Source organism: Atractosteus spatula, chromosome 12 (genome assembly GCF_055471065.1).
Source record: "Atractosteus spatula isolate fAtrSpa1 chromosome 12, fAtrSpa1.hap1, whole genome shotgun sequence".
Lineage (NCBI taxonomy): Eukaryota > Metazoa > Chordata > Actinopteri > Semionotiformes > Lepisosteidae > Atractosteus > Atractosteus spatula.
This window is the reverse complement of record NC_142717.1, coordinates 23,893,096-23,912,228: the sequence shown is the minus strand read 5'-3', so window position 1 is coordinate 23,912,228 and position 19,133 is coordinate 23,893,096. Positions and strand designations below refer to the sequence as shown.

The 19,133-nt window shown below is 43.7% G+C and overlaps 1 protein-coding gene across 2 annotated transcripts in view; it reads left to right on the top strand.

Moving 5' to 3' along the window:
• Positions 1–19,133, top strand: part of nbeal2 (neurobeachin-like 2) — a 96,709-nt gene that overhangs the window by 25,465 nt on the left and 52,111 nt on the right. For both annotated transcript variants that reach the window (XM_088929531.1, XM_088929530.1), the window contains exons 2-6: positions 7,139–7,227; positions 12,166–12,330; positions 12,886–12,967; positions 17,875–17,987; positions 18,719–18,801. In XM_088929531.1, coding sequence (XP_088785657.1) covers positions 7,139–7,227; positions 12,166–12,330; positions 12,886–12,967; positions 17,875–17,987; positions 18,719–18,801 — 532 coding nt within the window. The remainder of the gene's footprint in view (positions 1–7,138; positions 7,228–12,165; positions 12,331–12,885; positions 12,968–17,874; positions 17,988–18,718; positions 18,802–19,133) is intronic.

Sequence of the window (19,133 nt, the reverse complement as noted above, 5' to 3'; positions counted from 1 at the left end):
AGTTAACACGTATATGCTATAGAGGTTTGCTGGCCACAAAGAGAGAGAACCAAGGAAGAGGAGGAGTTAGAGGGACACAGTGAACGGGTGAATTGGGAGCCTGATCCAAAGAAATTAACAGATTATCTAGAGAAGGGTTGGATTTGGGGTTCCTACTCAGGGGCATGTTGTACTGACAGATTGGACACCTCCATTTGGGGAATATCAGGAAGATCAGGGGTGTCCAATCCTGCTCCTGGAGGGCTGGTATGTCTTTAAGGAGACCTAGAAAACCCACAGACACTCTGGCTTTCCAGGACCAAGATTGGACACCCTTGATCTAGATATTCCCCAAATGGAGGTGTCCAACCTGTCAGTACAACATGCCCCTGCGTGGGAACCCAAAAATCCAACCCAACCAACCTTCCCAAAACACCTTCAACCCAACACTAAATAAGTATTGACAGTAGTGTCCTTTTCATAGCTGACCACAGGTCAGGTGTCAGGTAGAGTGAAACTCTTATCATTGTCATAATGTCACTGTTTTGTGTGGAATGTATATGAAGTGTGTACTGTATGAATCTGCTTTGTTAAGGAGCAGCCTGTAGAAGCATCATGATGCTGTCTAGCCTCATTGCAACCAGATGAGCTGTTCAGCCAGTGTGTGGGGGTACGTTTACTTCCCAGTGATTTCTATGGTCAAAGTGTGAAAAAAATATCCCCACAAAGATAGTCTTCTGACAGTGTGTTGTGATAAATGACATTTCTATAAATTGTACTCCTACAAATGGCATTATCATTTTCATTTAAAGATGCCCAATCTGTTTGTGGTGAGTCTATTTTCACTCCATGCTGGGTTTGTGTGTTCTGAGAAAGGAAGACGAGGCTTGTCTGTCAGTGCTGAAGTCAATGTAACTGGATAGAGTTCAGTGTCTAATGACACTGCTTTCACTTCGACTGGGCCAAGCTGTCTTCCAAAACAGCATCTAGCCAATCTGGTACCATGGAAATAAATCTACATCCTGCATAAGCACTGACAACAAAAATGTTATGTTCTTTAGGTGCCCAAACCCTTTTTTAGGCCAGTTTTCTTTCATTTGTAGTGTTAGCTTAATGGCCTGACAAACAGCACAAGAACTGCAAAGCTTTCTAAACAAGTTGCACACAACGACTGCTTCACAAGCAGGCAGTGAGCCATACCAGGACCTGCAGACACTGTAAACAATTAACTTCTATATTTATATTGTAAATGTGCTCCTTCATAGATCACCACTCCTGATTGGGGGAGTCATAGAGCCATGGGTTTCTCATATATTCTTTAGTAAATATAAAAAAATTACAATATGTGCAGTTTTCCAGGGCCTACAGTATCTTTTCCAGCTTTTAGCCTGTTGTATTAACTCGGAGCACAGTGCTCAGTGTGTCTCGGCCATTTTTCAGGCCCAGCTAACCCCAGCCACACTGGCATGTGAAAATATCACCGGGCTTTGGTAAATGGTCTGTGATCTGTGGGCGTGTGCCAGTTTGTATTCTCAGTGGGGCTGATTGTCACCAGTCGAGCTGGTGAGGGTAGTTTGTCATACTCCTGTGCTGATATTCACTCCCGATCCAAAGAAGGTGAACTGATTCATAATTTCCGAGAGGGGTATTCTCTCCTACCTTTTAGATGTTGTCAGAAATGATATCTTTTTCCCCCTTAAGTTATATCTGAAAACTCATCTTTATCTTTAGGTAATTGTTTACTCCCAACAACCATTGGTATACCTAGGAACCAGCTTTCCTCAATCTTATTTTAACCAAGCAGAGGCTGTGTGTGAATACGAACTCCAGCTGATCCTGGACTTTCGCATAGTGAGTAGATGAGTTCAGGATGGCAGTACAACGTTAGGAATCTCCACAGGACAGTGGGGTCCGGCCTGCTTTGCCCTCCGAACGTCTGATGCCTCACATACGCTCTGTAACGCTGAAAGTGGCTCGTACCCCTGCGGCCCAGTAAGAAAGAGAGAGAGAGGCTGATACGCGCAGACACGCGCGCGTATATAGAGACGCACAGTGAGAAAAGAGGAAGGGGTTTGAAGCATTTTTGTTGCAGTGTGGAGGAAGTGTGTTTCGGTTAAAGTGACTTGGCATTTCCTGGTAGCGAAAGGGAGAGAGAGCAGCGCAGTCAGACGGCGCTGCTCCAGGGGCGCTCTGTGTTGTGGAGCTGGCCACTCGCAACGCACTGTCCCAGAGATCGGGGACTGCTGCACCCCAGCACCAAGACATGGACTGGCCCAGCGTCGCACAGCTGCAGGTAACTCGCTCAGAGCCGCCAGACTCGGCCTCGCACGCTCACAGGTGCAGAACTCGGGGAGCTGCTTGAACATGCGGACGTGGACCAGCTGATAAGAAGCTGAGAAATCCTTGTCTGTGTATGTGAAGCAGAAATGCAGAGAGAGAGACAGGAACATGCTGAACCACTCAGACAAACAGCTTGTGCATTATAGCGCGGATACACAATAGCTCACAGGTCAAAGGATCCTGCAGGCTTTGTACCAAGAAAATTAATGATCTTAAATTAATGCAGACCTGCAAACATGCACAGACCGAGTTTGACTTTGTAGCTGCCTCGGAAGGTTACTGTTGTTTTCAATTCTGTGTCGATTCGATGGATTCATCCTGTAGGTAGGCTTACTGTACCTGGCTTGTTTGTGCGAGAGACCATAACTTTGCATTGAGAGGCTCCACTGTTGTTGGGCATTCTGTTTGGTGTTGTAATCTGTGTGGGACCACTCATCATCAGAGACAGCTGTCTGGGTTGTGGACCCAATCTCTGGACGTACAACAGCAGAATTTTTCTCTTCACTTCTTCTACATAGAAGTAAAACCTGTTTCCTCTCACAGATTTATCATTGGAGTCCAAAAAACATCATTCTGATTCTCTCGTCCATGGTTAAATCTGCAGCGTCTCTTATTAAATAAATTAACAGATAAATTATTTTTTTGCCGTCACTTCAGGAACGTGTGGCAGGTCATTAGGGTCTCAAGTCTGATCTAAAAGCTAGTTTTCAAACTCAGTATAATCTATGAATTCCTGGTTTGAGTGAAGGAACAGAGTTTAATCTTTCAGTACCTCTTTGTGTTGAATTTGGGGCATGAATCCGATGTGCTTCCTTTTGTAGCACCACTTCTCATTTCTTCCTGGCGTGAGCATCGCTCATTGGTTCGAGTAGAGGTCACCCTGGCATGTAATGATGTAAGACAAGTTACAAGCAGCAGGAGGTGCATTTGGCCTAATCTAGCTGATTTCATTGCTCAAACATTGATCAATTCAAGGCCCTTTTCAAGCGTCTCTTGAAGGCCTCCGCTTCCTCAACAGTTAACCTGCGTCTGCGAGCCCTGATGACCCAGTTAGATGGACTGAAAAGAATGACGTTTATATAGTTGTCAGCGCTGATCACTGTGGCAGGTTGTTGTGAAACGTGAAACATGAGATGTTCTATGCAGTGAAACTTTAATGATGGTGACAGGGCGACATCTCCTCACCTGTATTAGTGGTAGGCTTTTGTATGTTGGGATGCGTCTTGTATGTATTGTATATGTACTCTCTCACAGATAATAGCTCCCAACAGATCTTAGCATCCAATGTCTAGATTACATCACACAGATCACAAGATACCCTCGTATGACTAAGACAGTGAGAAAGTAGGTTAAGATCCCAGTGCTTGACATTCGCTATTGAGAACAGTGGCTTCTAGCCGCCGAGCCGCTGAGTGACGTTTTTTTTTCTCAAGTTGAATTTCAGAAAGTTCTGGGTATGAGAGTTCTGCAGAAACCAAAGTTTGTGATCTTGTTTTTGTGTTTCATGGAATCAATGAATGGTGAACGAAACTGCATTGTCAAGATCTTCCGATCCCCTCCTAAGAGTGGATCCAGCTCTCTTTTCAAAGCTTTCTCTGAATTCCAGATGACAGATCATTCACTCTGAATGTCAAGCAGAAACTGCTAATTTAATTTAAATGGCCAGTTCATTTTTAACAGAAAGTCACCCAAACTTTCCTTGTCGCTTCAAACAAAGGCTGAAATATACCAGTTTGCAATCGGCAAGCCTAGTGGGTCCCAGCAAACAGCAATTTGAATTTTATTTTTACTGAAAATAAGAAGTTCTTGATGATAATGACTTCCATTCATTCTGAGATGGCACTGTGTTTGGAGCAGGCAGAGTTGTCATGGGATGACCTAAATTGTAGTACAGGGTATCTAGTTTGACAGGATACAATCATGAAGCTTTGGACACTGGACAAGACCAGGCATAAAAACTGCTTATTATTCATTAGAAAGGGAGCAAAATCCAGTTGTGAAGCGACTTTCAGTGTGTGAACCACAGAGAAGGAATAGGAGGTTGTTCTGTGCGTAGGGTCTAGAAAATGTTGGTTCTGTCAGTAGGACATCACATTTGATCACTTTTACACCTGAAGGTAATTTGCACGCTTCATATTGCACGGGGCAAAGTTCAAGGCATGTAGTATGTGCAGTCTGACCCACAATTTGATTTGGTGTCTCTTATGAGTGTCTGACGGCTGCTACCACCCACACAGCGGACAACTCACCACTCTGAAAGAGCAGCCTCCTGTCACAGGAGACATGAGTGCTATTGAGAATGCTGGGAAGTGAGGAGCCATGATTGTCTCATCTTACAGTATGACAACTCTTACGCTTGCAACTTCCATACTCCACAAAAGCACCAATAACTAGACATTGGTTTCATGGATCCACTGTGTATGAAACACCTTGCTTAAACCTAACAGAGACAAGTGGAGCCCCTCTCACCTAGCTAATCTATTTGGTAGTTAGCAGTTAGTTGATGCAAGCATCTCATCCAGTTGTTTCTTGAAAGAGACCAGGATATAAGCTTGTCTGGGTAGCCATGATCTATACTCCCACAATCCTTTGGCTAAAGTGCCTCCTGCTCGGTTTTAAATGCACTTCTGCGTAGTTTGCATTTGTGTTTCACTGTTCACTGTAGAGAAGTGTCCAAGGTTGACTTTGCTGATGCCTGTGTGCATTTTCAACACTTGTATCCGGTCCGCTAGAGACCTTCTCTGTTCAAAAATAGAAGTGTTCAGCATGTGTTCTGCCCACACACTTCAACTCGTTGAATTTGTGTTATAAGGCTATTATTTATTAACGAGACTAACATAAAGCCTAGTGTATAGTGAAGGTCTAGAGCATTATACTCTAAAGGAACGCTCTTTATACTTTGTCTCTGGATAGTTTTGCATTGCATCCAAAGGTTTGCCTGGGAATGAAGTGCAGATTGTGTTGACCGATAGAAGTGACACGAAGGCACAGACAGAGGCCTGTGTTGTTCTGCTTTCCCTTGAGAAGGATTTATTCCTCCCTGGCTGATGACTTTTTCCACCTCTTGGTGTGCACAGCGGAGCTAGACTAGAGCCTGGCTGACACCTTGTATGGACCATCCCTCAGGGTCTTCAGCAGCTGCCACACGTCAGGTCTTCGTTGGGAGGAGGGTTTGTGTTTGGGCTGACAGACATTATCAGGTTTTCCTCCCCTGGGCAAACTCAGTCCCAGCAATCCCCTATGGCAGCCCTAAACATCAGACCTGCTTCGCTTTTAGACATGGAAAGCTTAAAGCTGTTGTTGGCATAAAGCTACATTTACAAAGCCGCGTTTTCATTTAAAAGAGAAAATCTGTTCTTAAGTCTGTCCCTGTCTCCAGTACGAGCTGTTAATTTATTTCAGGTGAATCACTGGGGTCTCGTTCAGCACAGTATACTCAACATTTCATGGTAGAACATCTCTCTCTTGAAACTGCTCTAACTGCTCCAGACACACATGGAGAACATCCATGTATTTTCTTACCGCTTTATTCAATACAGAGTTGCGGGAGAGCCGGAGCCTATTCCAGCAAGCACATAGAGAAAAGTAGACAAATTATTTTATCCACTTAAGGCTATTTACAGATGAGGCTATAGGCCTATATCTCCAGGAGCATGTGTTTTTTAGAGCAGTAGGTCGTTGTTATTGTTTTTTACAGCTTCCTTTCTTGCCTAACAAAATATTGGTTCACTACGGCATTGTTCTGAGTCATAATGTGAATATGAGGAACTTGGGCTGCTGCCAGAGCTGTGGCTCTTATCATTGTCCCAGAGTTTGGTGAGGAAGCTGTGAAGTGTCATGTCTATGCTACAATGTGCCTGCACTAGAAGCTGAAGAAAACAGTGCTTGAGGTGGCCTTCGTTTGTCATGTACCAGTTGTGCTGTAGTTCCTCCACCTGATTGTCAGAATGAGCCACTTGTTTATTTCCACGGCCATGCCACACTAAAATGAGAGTCACCACACCGAATAGAACAGGGCAGTGCAAAAGGCTAAGCCCCATGTGTGAGTGTTTATCTAACTCTCTGCTGTTTTGCGTGTAGCGTTTTGTTGTAATCTCTTGCCATGGCTACTCGTCTTAACACCGCAGAGATCTGTACTCTAGATGAAGGTTTCCCAATCCTCCTCCTGCGGACCCAGACACCTGTTAGATTTTGGTCCACAGAAGCACTCAAGTAAATATTTGAACTCTTTGAAAATTACCTGACTGTGCTTCCCAGGTCGGACTAGGCACTGTGTTTTAAACAGCTCCTAGTTTTATCAGATCCTGACAGAGGTCTGTCCCTGCTACTAAAACAGTCCAGCAAACATCGGCACAGGTTAACAGAGCAATCATTCCTTCTTTCATGGATTTTCAGTTGTTTTTTCTACTAGTTGGCTCTCTTATGCTGAAGAAGATTGTTTTGGATTTTTCTGAAGCACAGTTAAAGCAGATTAACTGGAGGTGTACTAGGTGTATAGTAGATTTTCAATAAATGATCAGGCACCAGAGTTAAAACCAGCACACCCCAGTCCATCTCAGTGTAGAGAAGCTTTTAAACCTAAATCTCCATAATCTAGATATGAACAAATTGATTTGAACAGCAAAATTGGGTACATTTACTCACAAAATGGACTTAGTGGGTATGTACCGTAGAAACTGTGGCTGTTCCGCCTCTTTTGGAGAGTTCTTAAGTTCTCGCACCAAGGACGCACATCTGTTGGTATTTGTTTCTATAGTTACCTGCTCTTTGTGTGCAGTGTGCGTGGTGCCTAACCCCCCCCCCCTGTCTCTCCCCCCAGAAAGATGTGGGCTACCTGCAGCAGTGGCTGGAGACGTTCGTCATGTCCTTCGAGAAGATCATCGACGTGCAGACGCTGGAGCCCCGCCGGTCAGTTCCCCCTCCCTCCCGCGACTCGACGAGGGCAATGCCCTTCCCACACTCCACCCAAACCCCCAGGGCATCTGACGCCTCTAGTCCGCTCACCCAGACAGGAGAGAGAGGACTGTCTTGTAATTAAGTCTCTTTTACAAGGGTGTCCTGGCCACAGTGAAGTCACTTTTCAGCCATTTGAAACAAACACGTAGGGCCAAGAGTTTATAGGTGAAACCGAACAGCTGTTTGCAGCACAGTGGAAGGGATTCCAGCCCTACAGCCAAATCGTTTTGTATTATTAATTTTTAGCAAATTGGATGCAGGTTTTGGTGGTGGCTTGTACTCTCCTGCTAAATGGTCTGTTCATTGAAAGTACTCCTCCTAAAACAGTCAGCAATTCTCACATTCCACCTAGAATATCAGACGTTTAGTACTCACTCTCGCATTGCAATGTGGATAAAACTTTAATTACCACCAGCACAACTTTTGTACTGTGTTGGGCCGACGCACTTAGTAAAAGTCTAACATCATACAGTAGAATTGCTCTTGACAGACAAACCGAGAGACAGTGTAAAGACGTACTGACATACAGTGGATATAAAAAGTCTACACAGCCTTATTGAAATTGCAGATTTTTGTGATGTAAAGCCATGTCAGACATTTTTCCATGGTTAATGTGACCTTGCAACCAACAAAATTCAAGAGGAAAAACATATAGATAATTATTAGGAAAAATAATTGAAATTAAAAAACCTACAACGCCCTGGTTGCATAAGTGTGCACACCCTTTTATAATGGGGACTGTGGCTGTGTTCAGAGTTAACCAATCACATTCAAAATGTATGTCCAAAGGTAAGCAGCATACACCTGCCATCAATGAAAGTGATTCTGATTAACCCCAAATAAAAATGAGCTGTTCCTGTAGGATTTCCTTGAAACTTTGCATAAGTAGGTTGCATCCTACATGGATAGCCATGGTCCGCAAGGAGCTGACAAAACATCTATGGGATCTTATTGTTGAAAGGTACCGATCAGGAGAGGGGTATAAACGAATATCAAAGGCGTTGGATGTACCATGGAGCACTGTGAAGACTATCATCAATAAGTGGAGAAAATGTGGCACCACAGGGACATTGACAAGATCAGGACAACCCTCCAAAGCTGATGACAGGACAAGGAGAAAACTTATCAGGGAGGCTACCAAGAGGCCTACAGCAACATTAAAGGAGATGCAGGAATTTCTGGCAGGTACTGGTCACTCCTTGCATGTGCCAGCAATCTCCCTTATTCTGAACACGTCTGGGCTATGGGGTAGGGTGGCAAGACGGAAGACATTTCTCACAAAAAAGAACACCCAAACCCGCCTAAATTTTGCAAAAAAAATGCATTCGATCACCCTAAAACATGTGGGAAAATGTCTTATGGTCTGATGAGACAAAGGGTGAACTTTTTGGCATTGATTCTAAAAGATATGTTTGGCGCAAAGACAACACAGCTCATCATTCAAAGAACACCATACCTACTGTGAAGCATGGTGGTGGCAGCATCATGCTTTGGGGCTGCTTCTCTTCAGCTGAGACAGGGGCTCTAGTCAAGATAGATGGGATAATGATTAGCTCCAAATATCAAGATATTTTGGCACAAAACCTGCTGGCCTCTGTCAGAAAGCTGAAGCTGAAGATGAAGAGGAATTTCACCTTCCAACATGATAACGACCCAAAGCACACGTCCAACTCAACCAAGGAATGGCTTCAGAAAAGAAAGATCAAAGTCTTGGAATGGCCCAGTCAGAGCCCAGACCTCAATCCCATAGAAAACCTGTGGAATGACCTAAAGAGGGCTGTGCACAGGAGATCCCCTGGCAATTTGAAGGAGCTTGAATTTTTTTGCAAGGAAGAGTGGGATAAAATTGCAAAGTCCAGGTGTGCAAAGTTGATAGAGAGTTATTCACAAAGACTTACTGCTGTAATAAATGCAAAAGGTGCTTCCACAAAGTATTAGTTGGGGGGTGGGTGTGCACACTTATGCAACCAGGGTGTTGTAGGTTTTTTTAATTTCAATTATTTTTCCTAATAATTATTTGTTTTTTTCTTGAATTCTGTTGGTTGTAAGGTCACATTAAAGATGGAAAAATGTCTGACATTATTTATCTTGATTTCTGGCTTTACATCACAAAAACCTGCAATTTCAATAAGGGTGTGTAGACCTTTTATATCCACTGTAAGACTGCAGAGCACTGATCTTCATACCACTTCTCAGCTTCAGTGCAAAAGTCTGTACTCGTGCTCTGCCTGATCTGATCACACTATTAGAACACAATAAGAACGGCTGCAAATCAGAAGAGGCCATTCGATTCTTCTAGACCATGTAGTAAGTAGTAACTAATTAATCTGAGGATCTCATCCAGCCATTTCTTCAAAGAAGCCAAGTTACTGGGCTCTACAGCATTGCTGGGTATTTACACACAACATTGTTATGTGTAAACAAGTGCCTCCTGTTAACAGTTTTGCACTTCCAAATAGTGGAAGTTTTGCCCTTGTGTCCTCTGGTTTGTGTTTCACTGATTCAGAAGAAGTCTGCTGGGTTGAGCTTGTCAACGCCTTTGAGACTCTGAGTACTTGTTTTAGGACTCCTCTCATTCTTCTCTTCAAAGTTCAGTTCCTCCAGCCAGTCAGTGCAGGCAACCTCCACAGTACCATAGGCTCCTAACAGAGATGGAATGAGGTCAGGGAGCATGTTTTTTTGAAGAGGGAGCATCGACCCTGTGATCTGCAGTTGCTTTTCACTTGATTGTGTGGGAGAGATTGACCGAGCTCCCTGGAAAGGTATTACAGCCCTCGGTCTCCACCTCACAGAGAGCATCACTCCTGTCCTGAGTTTGACACTAATTTTAATTACCGTTGCAGTGACTCATTATTGCCAGACACCAGAACTGCCAGCTGTCTCCAGGGCAATTTTAACCTCTGGAACATGAATCGGTCAACACAATTAATTGTTCATTGATCAGCATATTTGTGTTCAAAAGGGGTCTTATCTCATGGTCAATATCACCACAAAGCATCTCGCAGTAAGACAGCACAGAGGGGCCTACGTCAGAAGTTATACAAAATGTCCAACCCATGCACAGACATCACACTTTTTTTATTTTCACTCAAGCTCATTGGCTTAAAAATGGCTTATGTTTACTGTAACCCTGCTACCATCTCTTTGATATCATGCCTCCTTAGAGGAGACTGAGATACAGTAAGTGCCAGCAGTAGCCAGCAGTTAGCACCGTGTTCTGTCTTTAGTGCACCTGTTCTTGAACCGTCTGCATTATCAGCTCTGGTCCCAACAGAGGTTAGCACTGCGATCCACGGCCCAGGGCCTGCAGATACAAATAGACGCAGAGGAAAAGCGGTGTCTGAAAAAAGATCACCAGAGAGTGAAGCAGCCTGAAGCAGAGCAGGGAAATCCCCAGAGAAATCCCCATTCTGCACACCCTCTCTCACACTGCGCCGACTCTTTCTCTCAACAAGTGCCGGCCAGTGCGGTGTGGTGCCGTTCTGCTGTGGAAGGAAGCAAAATCTGTCAATCACAGCCAGGACTTGAGCCCGCACCCCTTAGGTTCAAGTGCACAGGAATGCACGCCTCTTATGCAGTGCAGAAGTGCAATGTCAGTCCTCATAAGAAAGCTGTACCTTTGGCTGCTTCAGGCTTTATTCATTACATTCTGACCACACATAGCTCAACCCTCACAGACTCCACAGACTTCACAGGCGAAACCATCACAACAGAGCTGTTCTCCGCTATAGGGGTTATTTTTTTAATTATCAGTTATAACTTGCAGAGATCTTGCCTGTTTTAATACAGCGATGGCTTCTGCTATTGCAGAGAGCCTGAGAAACGATTGGTATCTTTATCATCTGTTGTTATTCTTGTGGAATTCTGCCCCCCTTTTTGTATCGCAGCTCCAGACACAGATTTGCTATTAAAGGGGAACTTGGTCCAAACTTCTCACACTGGTTCTTAAATCTCAGTAACAATAAATAAACAACAAATTTCAAATTAAGCACAAAATTGTGAACTTTGTGAAAGTACTGTACGATGCCATGTTGTCGCAAATCCCTGGTCACAGCAAAGTTTGCACACATTACGACGTCATGCTGCCCTTCCTGCTCACTAGTCACTGTAACTAATGTAATGTGATGTATGAGTGAATCAGTACAGGTTGTGCAGCAGACATTTCACTGCAGAAATGTTCCAATGTGGTTTGCATGCAGAGTCAAGAGAAATATTTCTATTGGTTTAAAAACGATGAATTCACAAGCCTGCTTATTTATAATGTCATAGGGCCACTTCACGTCTCTAGAAGTTTTGTTGCCTCATTCTGAATCGCAGAACATGGCACTGCGCATATTTGGAAAGGGCCTATTTTATGACGTAAATTGGAAGTTTTACAAGTTACTGTGTACATTTTATTTGTATTGCGGTTGGAGATTCACTTATCAATGCTGATTCTTTCTAACCTCAAAATATAAAAATAGCGTTGCAGTTCCCCTTTTAATTGGTGAGAAACACGTAGGACCCATAACCATCTTTAATTGCCAAAGTTTAGATGGCACATGCTGCTCTTCCAAAATACCTTAACCTAGATCAACTCATTGCTGAAAATGTAACCCTCTTTAGATAAAAGCATCAGCCAAATAAATTAGAAGTTAGTAGTGGCAAGTGAAAGAATTGGCTTGTTTTCCTAGTCTATAACTTGTTGAATTGAAATTAAATGGTTGCCAACTATAAAGAAACAGGTGTGTCATAGGTTAATAAATGTTAATTGATAGCAATTTCAATTCATTAACTGTAGTTGCCAAATTTGAAACCACCCTTATGAAGGACAAAATGTGTGTTGTGCCATGTAGCCATGGGCGTAGTCAAGCAACCAACCCACTCTGTAACACCTTGTCATTTCCCCAGGCCGGAAGAGTCAAGTTCGGAGATCCCCCTGTTGCCACGGGACGTCCTGGTGTTACTCAGCAACCAGCTATGGCACAGCGCCATCCAGTTGTCGGGGCAAGAGCAGCAAAGCGGCGCCGCTGCCCACCCCCTGCTGCTCATCAAGTTCCTCATCATCATCTGCAGGTAGGCACGCTCTCCGTTGGCGTCCTTAGGAATCCCATCATCCTTCCACTCATCCTCTGTTGCTCTAATACTCCTGTCTGACCAGTTTTTTTTCCCTTTTTTCAATTCCCTTTTTTATTTCAGTTTTTGCAGCTTCTTTTCCAAATGTCCCGTACAGCTTTCTGTTTGGTTAGGTTATACTTAGTTTTGGCATCTTCTCAGGATTTCTTCTTCTTTCCAAACCGGTGATTTTGTTTTTCCTGACCGGATCTCGGCACTCTTTGCTTGGAGCCCACCTCTAAGTGTTATCCAAGCTTTATATCACACTGGCTGGTGTCACTTTGCTGTCTCGTTGCTGTGTTGCTTTTACTAGTTGTGTGATTTGTCTGTGTTGTGCCTGGAGGGGCCCAAGTCAGTGATGACAAAGTCCACCATATTCTTCCCAGAACTTTAGCTAATTCTTTCTCTCTATATATACATATATTCATATTTACTGTCTGTGTAGTGTCAGGTTTTTGCCTGTATGTGGGTGTGTGTTGATCGGGTTGTACCTGACCCCTTTCTTTCCCCCTTCAGGAACATGGAGAACATTGACCCTGACAGGACACCTGGATTCGTATTCGAGACCATCAAACTGCTTTCATTCTGCCTGGCTAAGGTAGGGGCTGAGGAAATACTGACACCCCAGTGCTTCTGTTTCACTATTAACAGAAGGAAGGTCTGGGAGCAGTCAGTGTTTAAAGGGGTTTTGCACAGGCTGAAAGTTAGGGGCACCTCCTAAAGGTTCAGTTGAAATGGCCACAAAAGAAGGTAACTAGGAAGGACATTTCCTTATCTGAGCTACATCAGCTCATCAGTCCAGACCTCATCTGGTTTCTGGAGCCTTAAATGGACTAGAGAGTATGTGACATCCCTAAATGACATCCCAGTGATGTTGGTCTCAATTTATACACCTGTGTGGACTGGAGCAACTGGAGTAAAGTGCCTCACTCAACGGTACAACTGCAGAGACAACCTGTCAGTTAAAGGGGAACTGCAGTCCAAATTTTTCAGACCGGTTATTAAATCGCAATAACCAAATAAATTCATCGAGAGTATAGAAAGAAATTCAAATTTCGAATTAAGCAGAAAATCGTGAACGTTGTGCAAGTACTGCAAGTCGCCATGTTGTCACAAAACCCTGGTCTCGCCATGGGCGAGAGCAAGAGTTTGTGCGAATTGTGACGTGAAGCGGCCCTTCCTGCTCACCAGTCGCTGTAATGACTAACGTGACTAATGTAATGTGCAAATAAGCACAGGTTGTGCACCAGACATTTCACCGCAGAAAGTTTCCAACGTGAATTCCTTTTAACGGCAAAACCGTCTTGAAATCGGGAGCAATGTTTCTGTTGGATTAAAAGAGATGCATTCACAAGCCTGCCTATTTATAATGTAATAGGGCCACATTACGTCACCAGAAGTTTGCCTCTTTCTGAATTGCAGAATATGGTGCTGCGCATACCTTGGTGATGGTGTCTGTTGTGTGGTGGAAATTTACATTTTACTTTTATTGTGAATTGCACCCATTAATGCTGATCCTTTCTAACCGCAAAATATAAAAATATCATTGCAGTTCCCCTTTAAGAGTCCAGAGACTTAACCATTACATTACTCCCCCCACCCTCTCTTAAAAAAAAGGGCAGAAATACACATAATGATTGATCTGTTGATTCTTGTATATGCAGAAGAAGGTCAAAATGCAGAAGTTTGAATATGTTTCTTCAGTTTCACCACATCAGTGGTTGACTGGTTAGCCTTTGTGTTTTACAAGCCCTGTGGGTGTCGTAGTCTGCCTGTGTTCTCCTATCAGTGGAGCTGACTGGGGCTGGCTGGTTTGTGCTATTGTTCATTCTGAGCTCTGTCATAGTAATCAGTCAGTGACTTAGTCAATCATGACTTAGAGAAACAAGCTGTTACAAGTCTCCTGTGTCTTGATTTTGCCTGTAGATTGAATGACCTAGTACACCGACTCCTGGTAACTAGCCCAGTGTAACGTGATGTAAGTTAGTGGCAGCTCTGCCAAAAGAGGGATTTTGAATCTGATTGATTAGTTAAAGATGGGACCTCATCATCAAAAGATGAGCAGCTCAGCCGCTAAAGGCACAGGTTAAGCTCTGTGAGCGTGGGTTCCAGCCTGGATAGTGCCACTAGCCCGCTATGACCCACTGCCAGCTCTTCTTCTGTCTCCCGTGTCCACTGGCGGGGTTCTTAGCTGTGAGCTGTATTGTAAAAACACGACTGACTGTTCTGAATTAGGTGGGTATATGGCAAGTCATTGTTCTAAATTTAAAATAAAACTGCTGGCAAGTGTCATGAAACTTGACAAAGAAAATGTTTTATTTTCTGTTTTTTGTTTGCATCATGGATCTTACATAGTCCTGTGAAAGTTGATAGTTATTATATATTTTTTATATTTGATTATATATATACTTCCCACAAGTTGTACAATGATTTATCATACTTCTCCTTCACAATGCTTTTACAGTGATTTATTGTGCTTTTCAAAGATTTGCTGTATTTTTTGTCTAGGTATTTCAGAGTAAACTTGTATAAGAGAGCTTTGTGTTGAATTTCTCAAGATTATTCATGCCCTGAGCTCTCCTAGAATTTTTCTTACTATGCTGTGCTTAAACCGGTTCAAAATAAAAGGTGCTGCGCAAATCTTTCTGTGTGGTAATCAGAGCCCTTACAGTCCACAGATGTCTTTTTGATTGTGAAACACTAGGTGTTTCATTTCTGCGAAGGTGCAGTGAGCCTTGCATGGTGGAACTCCACCCGCACTGTCCACAGCTCAGGTGGGCGTGCAGCTGGTATATCTGCCTTGTCTTGTTCTTGAGCCAGAGGGCATTTACAGCTCCTGAATTACTCTCTTGCATCATTTCTTGCACCGGTGACAGTGAACCTCACAGCTAGGTGAGAAAGTGTCTTAGTGTTTCACCAGATGTTTTAGTCTCAGCCACAGAGGTGGAAGACCGAAGCCTTAAAGTGGATCATGGGGTGCATGGGTCCTGAGTCTTTCAGAAGTGATGAGCACCAAGAGAATTTGCAAAGCATCTGCTCACACATTTGCTTGATTATCAGTTCTTGACAATTTCAGCAGTGTTCTCTGCAGATAAGGTATTTCCATGTTTTTCTAAAGTCCAAGGAAATATATAGGATCACATTTCAGAAAGCAACACGTGTTTTCCACACTGCAGATGACATGCAGGTAACAAAAGAGATATGTTTTCAAATTTTGCAGACGCTGCTCTCTGGCAGTGTTGCTGTGTGAGATTTGTAACAGAGCTAAGATCAGTTTCTCCCTGATGCGTGTCTCTACACCTGGAATATCTTCAAGTCCTGATTTTTCAATGAAGTGAGGCGGCCGAGGAAACCCATATTGTTGCCAGCCTGCGCTGCGACTCATTCTTTTATTTGCATACCATTAAAATCAAGTTTACAGATCAGCATGTGATCCTTTACGGAAAAGATTAGAGCTTCCTCAGCTCTCTTCCTGATTTGCAGAGATAACAATAGCAATAGCAACAACAATAGTGTAGTTTTATATGGAAAAAAAAAGTAATTGAAAAGGTTTAATAAGAAGGAAAGCAGAAGCTAGTGTGTGAGCTGACCTTTTCTGCTTTCCCTGTTGGAGCTGAAGCTCAGAGTGGGAGGGTGAGCACACACCCAGAATCCTAAACTGTACAGTATGTCCTGCCCTGCTTCTCAGGTCCACACAGTCGTAGCACTGCACACTCACAAACGCTGGCCTGTCGATACACTCCCACTTCCAGGCTTTATTCATGGGTGCTCCAAAAAATCCACACACGAAAAGTCACGCTTTTATCGAATGTACTACAGAGACTCGCACAACTATTGCACAGGTTTTTATTACTTTGTCATGATTGTCATGATGGCTTTATTGACAGGTGTTTTTTTAAACGAGCAGGCTTACATTTTGTCAAATGTGGGCTGGTTGTGCCTTTGCCAGTTCTAAGACTTGATCAGTAAATTCCACTTCTGTTCCACTGCAGTGGCTACCTGTTAGTTTAAAAAAGTTTTCCAAGTAAATAATGCAAACTAGGTCAGTTATTTCACTTGCATCTGACCTTTATTTTTAGTTATCCCATAGTGCTTATACAGTTATTCTGTATTTAATCAGCAGTTTTGGTTGACTTATAAATACTCTGATCAGTTACTGAATACTCCACATGTGATAAGAAGTATCAGATATTGTTACTTGTTACTTGTTACTTTCACCCTCCTAACAGCACAGAGAATCAGTACATCATATTTTACAGGAGGCCTTTAAATGAACAGTTGAAAAAAGCCTGAAACAATTTAACCGTTATCAGACAAACAGGTGGAGTGTTCAATTCTGTAATTTAGAGATACTTTGGAGTAAAGATAAAAAAACATCCATCATCTTTCAAGGCCTGTTTGTTTGTTTGTTTGTTTCACTGAAACATTACTCTTATAATTGACCAATTGCTTGAACAGTGTGTTCCTAATCTTTAAATAACGGGTGATTCAGGATAATATTCAGGCTCTCCAGGACCAAGGTTGGAAATTCCTGGTTAATAGTCCTTTGACAACAGGACTATTAAGTGTACATGGCAGAGCTGTGGTGTGGGGCCAGACTGACCTCACTGCTGTGTATGCACTCTCTGTGCGCTGCCCTCCGTAGCTGTGGAGTTGGGTCTGTCCCACAAACCACATGTAACTGTTTACTGTTACACTAGTTTCCTTTTTCCTCAGAGCTGGCTAGATAAGTGTTCTTCTTTGGTTAAGTGCTTGAGGTTGGCTTGGTTGTTAGGGAGCCGCCATGTTTGTAATGCTCATTCCTTTATTCTGAAGTATATTCTGTATCTATGAGGTAGATTGCTGAGATTGCTATGAGGTTAAGATTCACCCGTCTTAAATTTAAGATAATATGAGTTATGCTACAGAAACAGCTGCGGACAATTTCTTAAGAAAAGCTATTTCTTAGCTGCCAGTGTAGTTTTCAGGAGAGAGCAAGGAGGTAGGATACGAGCCCCTTGTAGGATAGTTGTTTGCAAATGCATTGCATCCTGGGAATCTGACGCACCTTGCAGCGCTCCTGACAGAGGACAAAATGTCTGATGTAGATGTACACCTGGAGGCATGCTGGATGATCACATTCCTTTGTCTCCAGATACTCCAGCTTCCTCCCAGCTAAATGAGGACATGCAAGCTTGGTTTAAGTGGCAGCACTAAATTTCCCCTCAGGGTTTGAGTCCATTTCCAGTAGCCTGAGATGCTGTATATCCCGGTCACATGTGGCACCAAGATAGATACCAGTCCTCAACTTGCAGAGCACGAATGCCATTTGTACACTAAAACACGGCCTTCTCTGAAGGACAAGAAAAATGTACATTTGGTTTAAGAATCATTCTACCTGCGTTCTCAGTTGCACAGCTGAACTAGTCATTTGTTTAATAGAGCTTCAGGCTCTGAAGCTGGGGTTCTGCTGGTGTAGCGGGCAGGGCAGGCGGTGATCCAGCTTCTGTGTGTCCTGTCTTGCAGCTGAAGGAGGAGCCAAGAGACGATGAGCAGCTGGAGACGGTGGTGTTGTATGGTCTGCTGCTGCTGGAGAGCCTCTTCGACCCATACCAGACCTGGAGGAGACAGCTGGCCGGGTGAGGGGGGTGGGGCGGGGGTTCTTCTGAGGCTAGAGCAGACCCTTCCGATCCTGGTCCAGGTTTAGTTTTCCAGCCAAGATCCTTGCTCGCTGGAGCAGTCAAATTATCCCATTGCAGGCCACATTAAAAACAAATTACAGTTACTGTACTTAATATTAAGTCAGCTGCATATGTTAAATATCTTGCCCCGTTCCCGAAAAAGTCCAGCAAGTTTTATCGATAACCTTTAAACCATCAATTACTAAAGGCCCGGACCAATTTAACTGTGATCCATTAAATAGGCAGTGTGTTCAATTAAGTCATTTAGGGAACATTTGGAAGAAAGATCAGAATATCCTTCAACCCTCAAGGACCAGTAATACCTTCATTGAAGCATTACTTGCTTATTGTGACTAAACAGGTGTTCCGAATCTGTGAATAATATGTGATGTATAAGAATAACTCTCCAGGACCAGGGCTGGACCATTTTAAATGGGCAGCTTTAAAACAACATTGGAAACGAACGTTATGGCCTTCTGAGCCACAATTAACTCAAGAAATAAAAGCTGAAACTGAAACGAAGGATTTGAATAGCTGGCGGTGTTTACCAGCGGGGTGCGATTTGAAACTGAGGCGTGAGCGCGTGTCACTACACTACGAGGGGAGCTGGTGGCGGAGGGTGGCTGCAGGTCGTGCTGTGCTGACATGGTCTGTCTGTCTGTCTATCTGTCTGTCTGTCTGCGCTGCAGGGAGGAAGTAAGCCTGCTGGAGAGAAGCAAGTACAAGTTCTCCCCCATCGCTCTGCCAGAGGAGCTCCCCGCCTTCTTCCACGGCGAGTATTCCCGCCTCCCTCCTCCGGCCTGTGGCTCCCTGTGTCCCTCCCGTGTCTCGCCCGAGACGTCCGTGTGCCACGCGCAATACTTTAACAAAGTAAAGCCCTCAGCTGGCAGAGAACAAACGCTTGCACACGTGTCTTCCTCACTACTGGGGTGGATTTGCCCCGTGAAGAGTGAGGGAAGGACAAGAGCCTGCACAGAGAGAGAGCCGTCAAACGCATGAGCCTCCTGTTGCTCAGCTTATGTCATTTATTTGTTAATCTTTTGCTGTTTTAGGCCGTACTGTAACTGAATGTGCATACTACCCCCAGTCTAAATGAATGTCAAT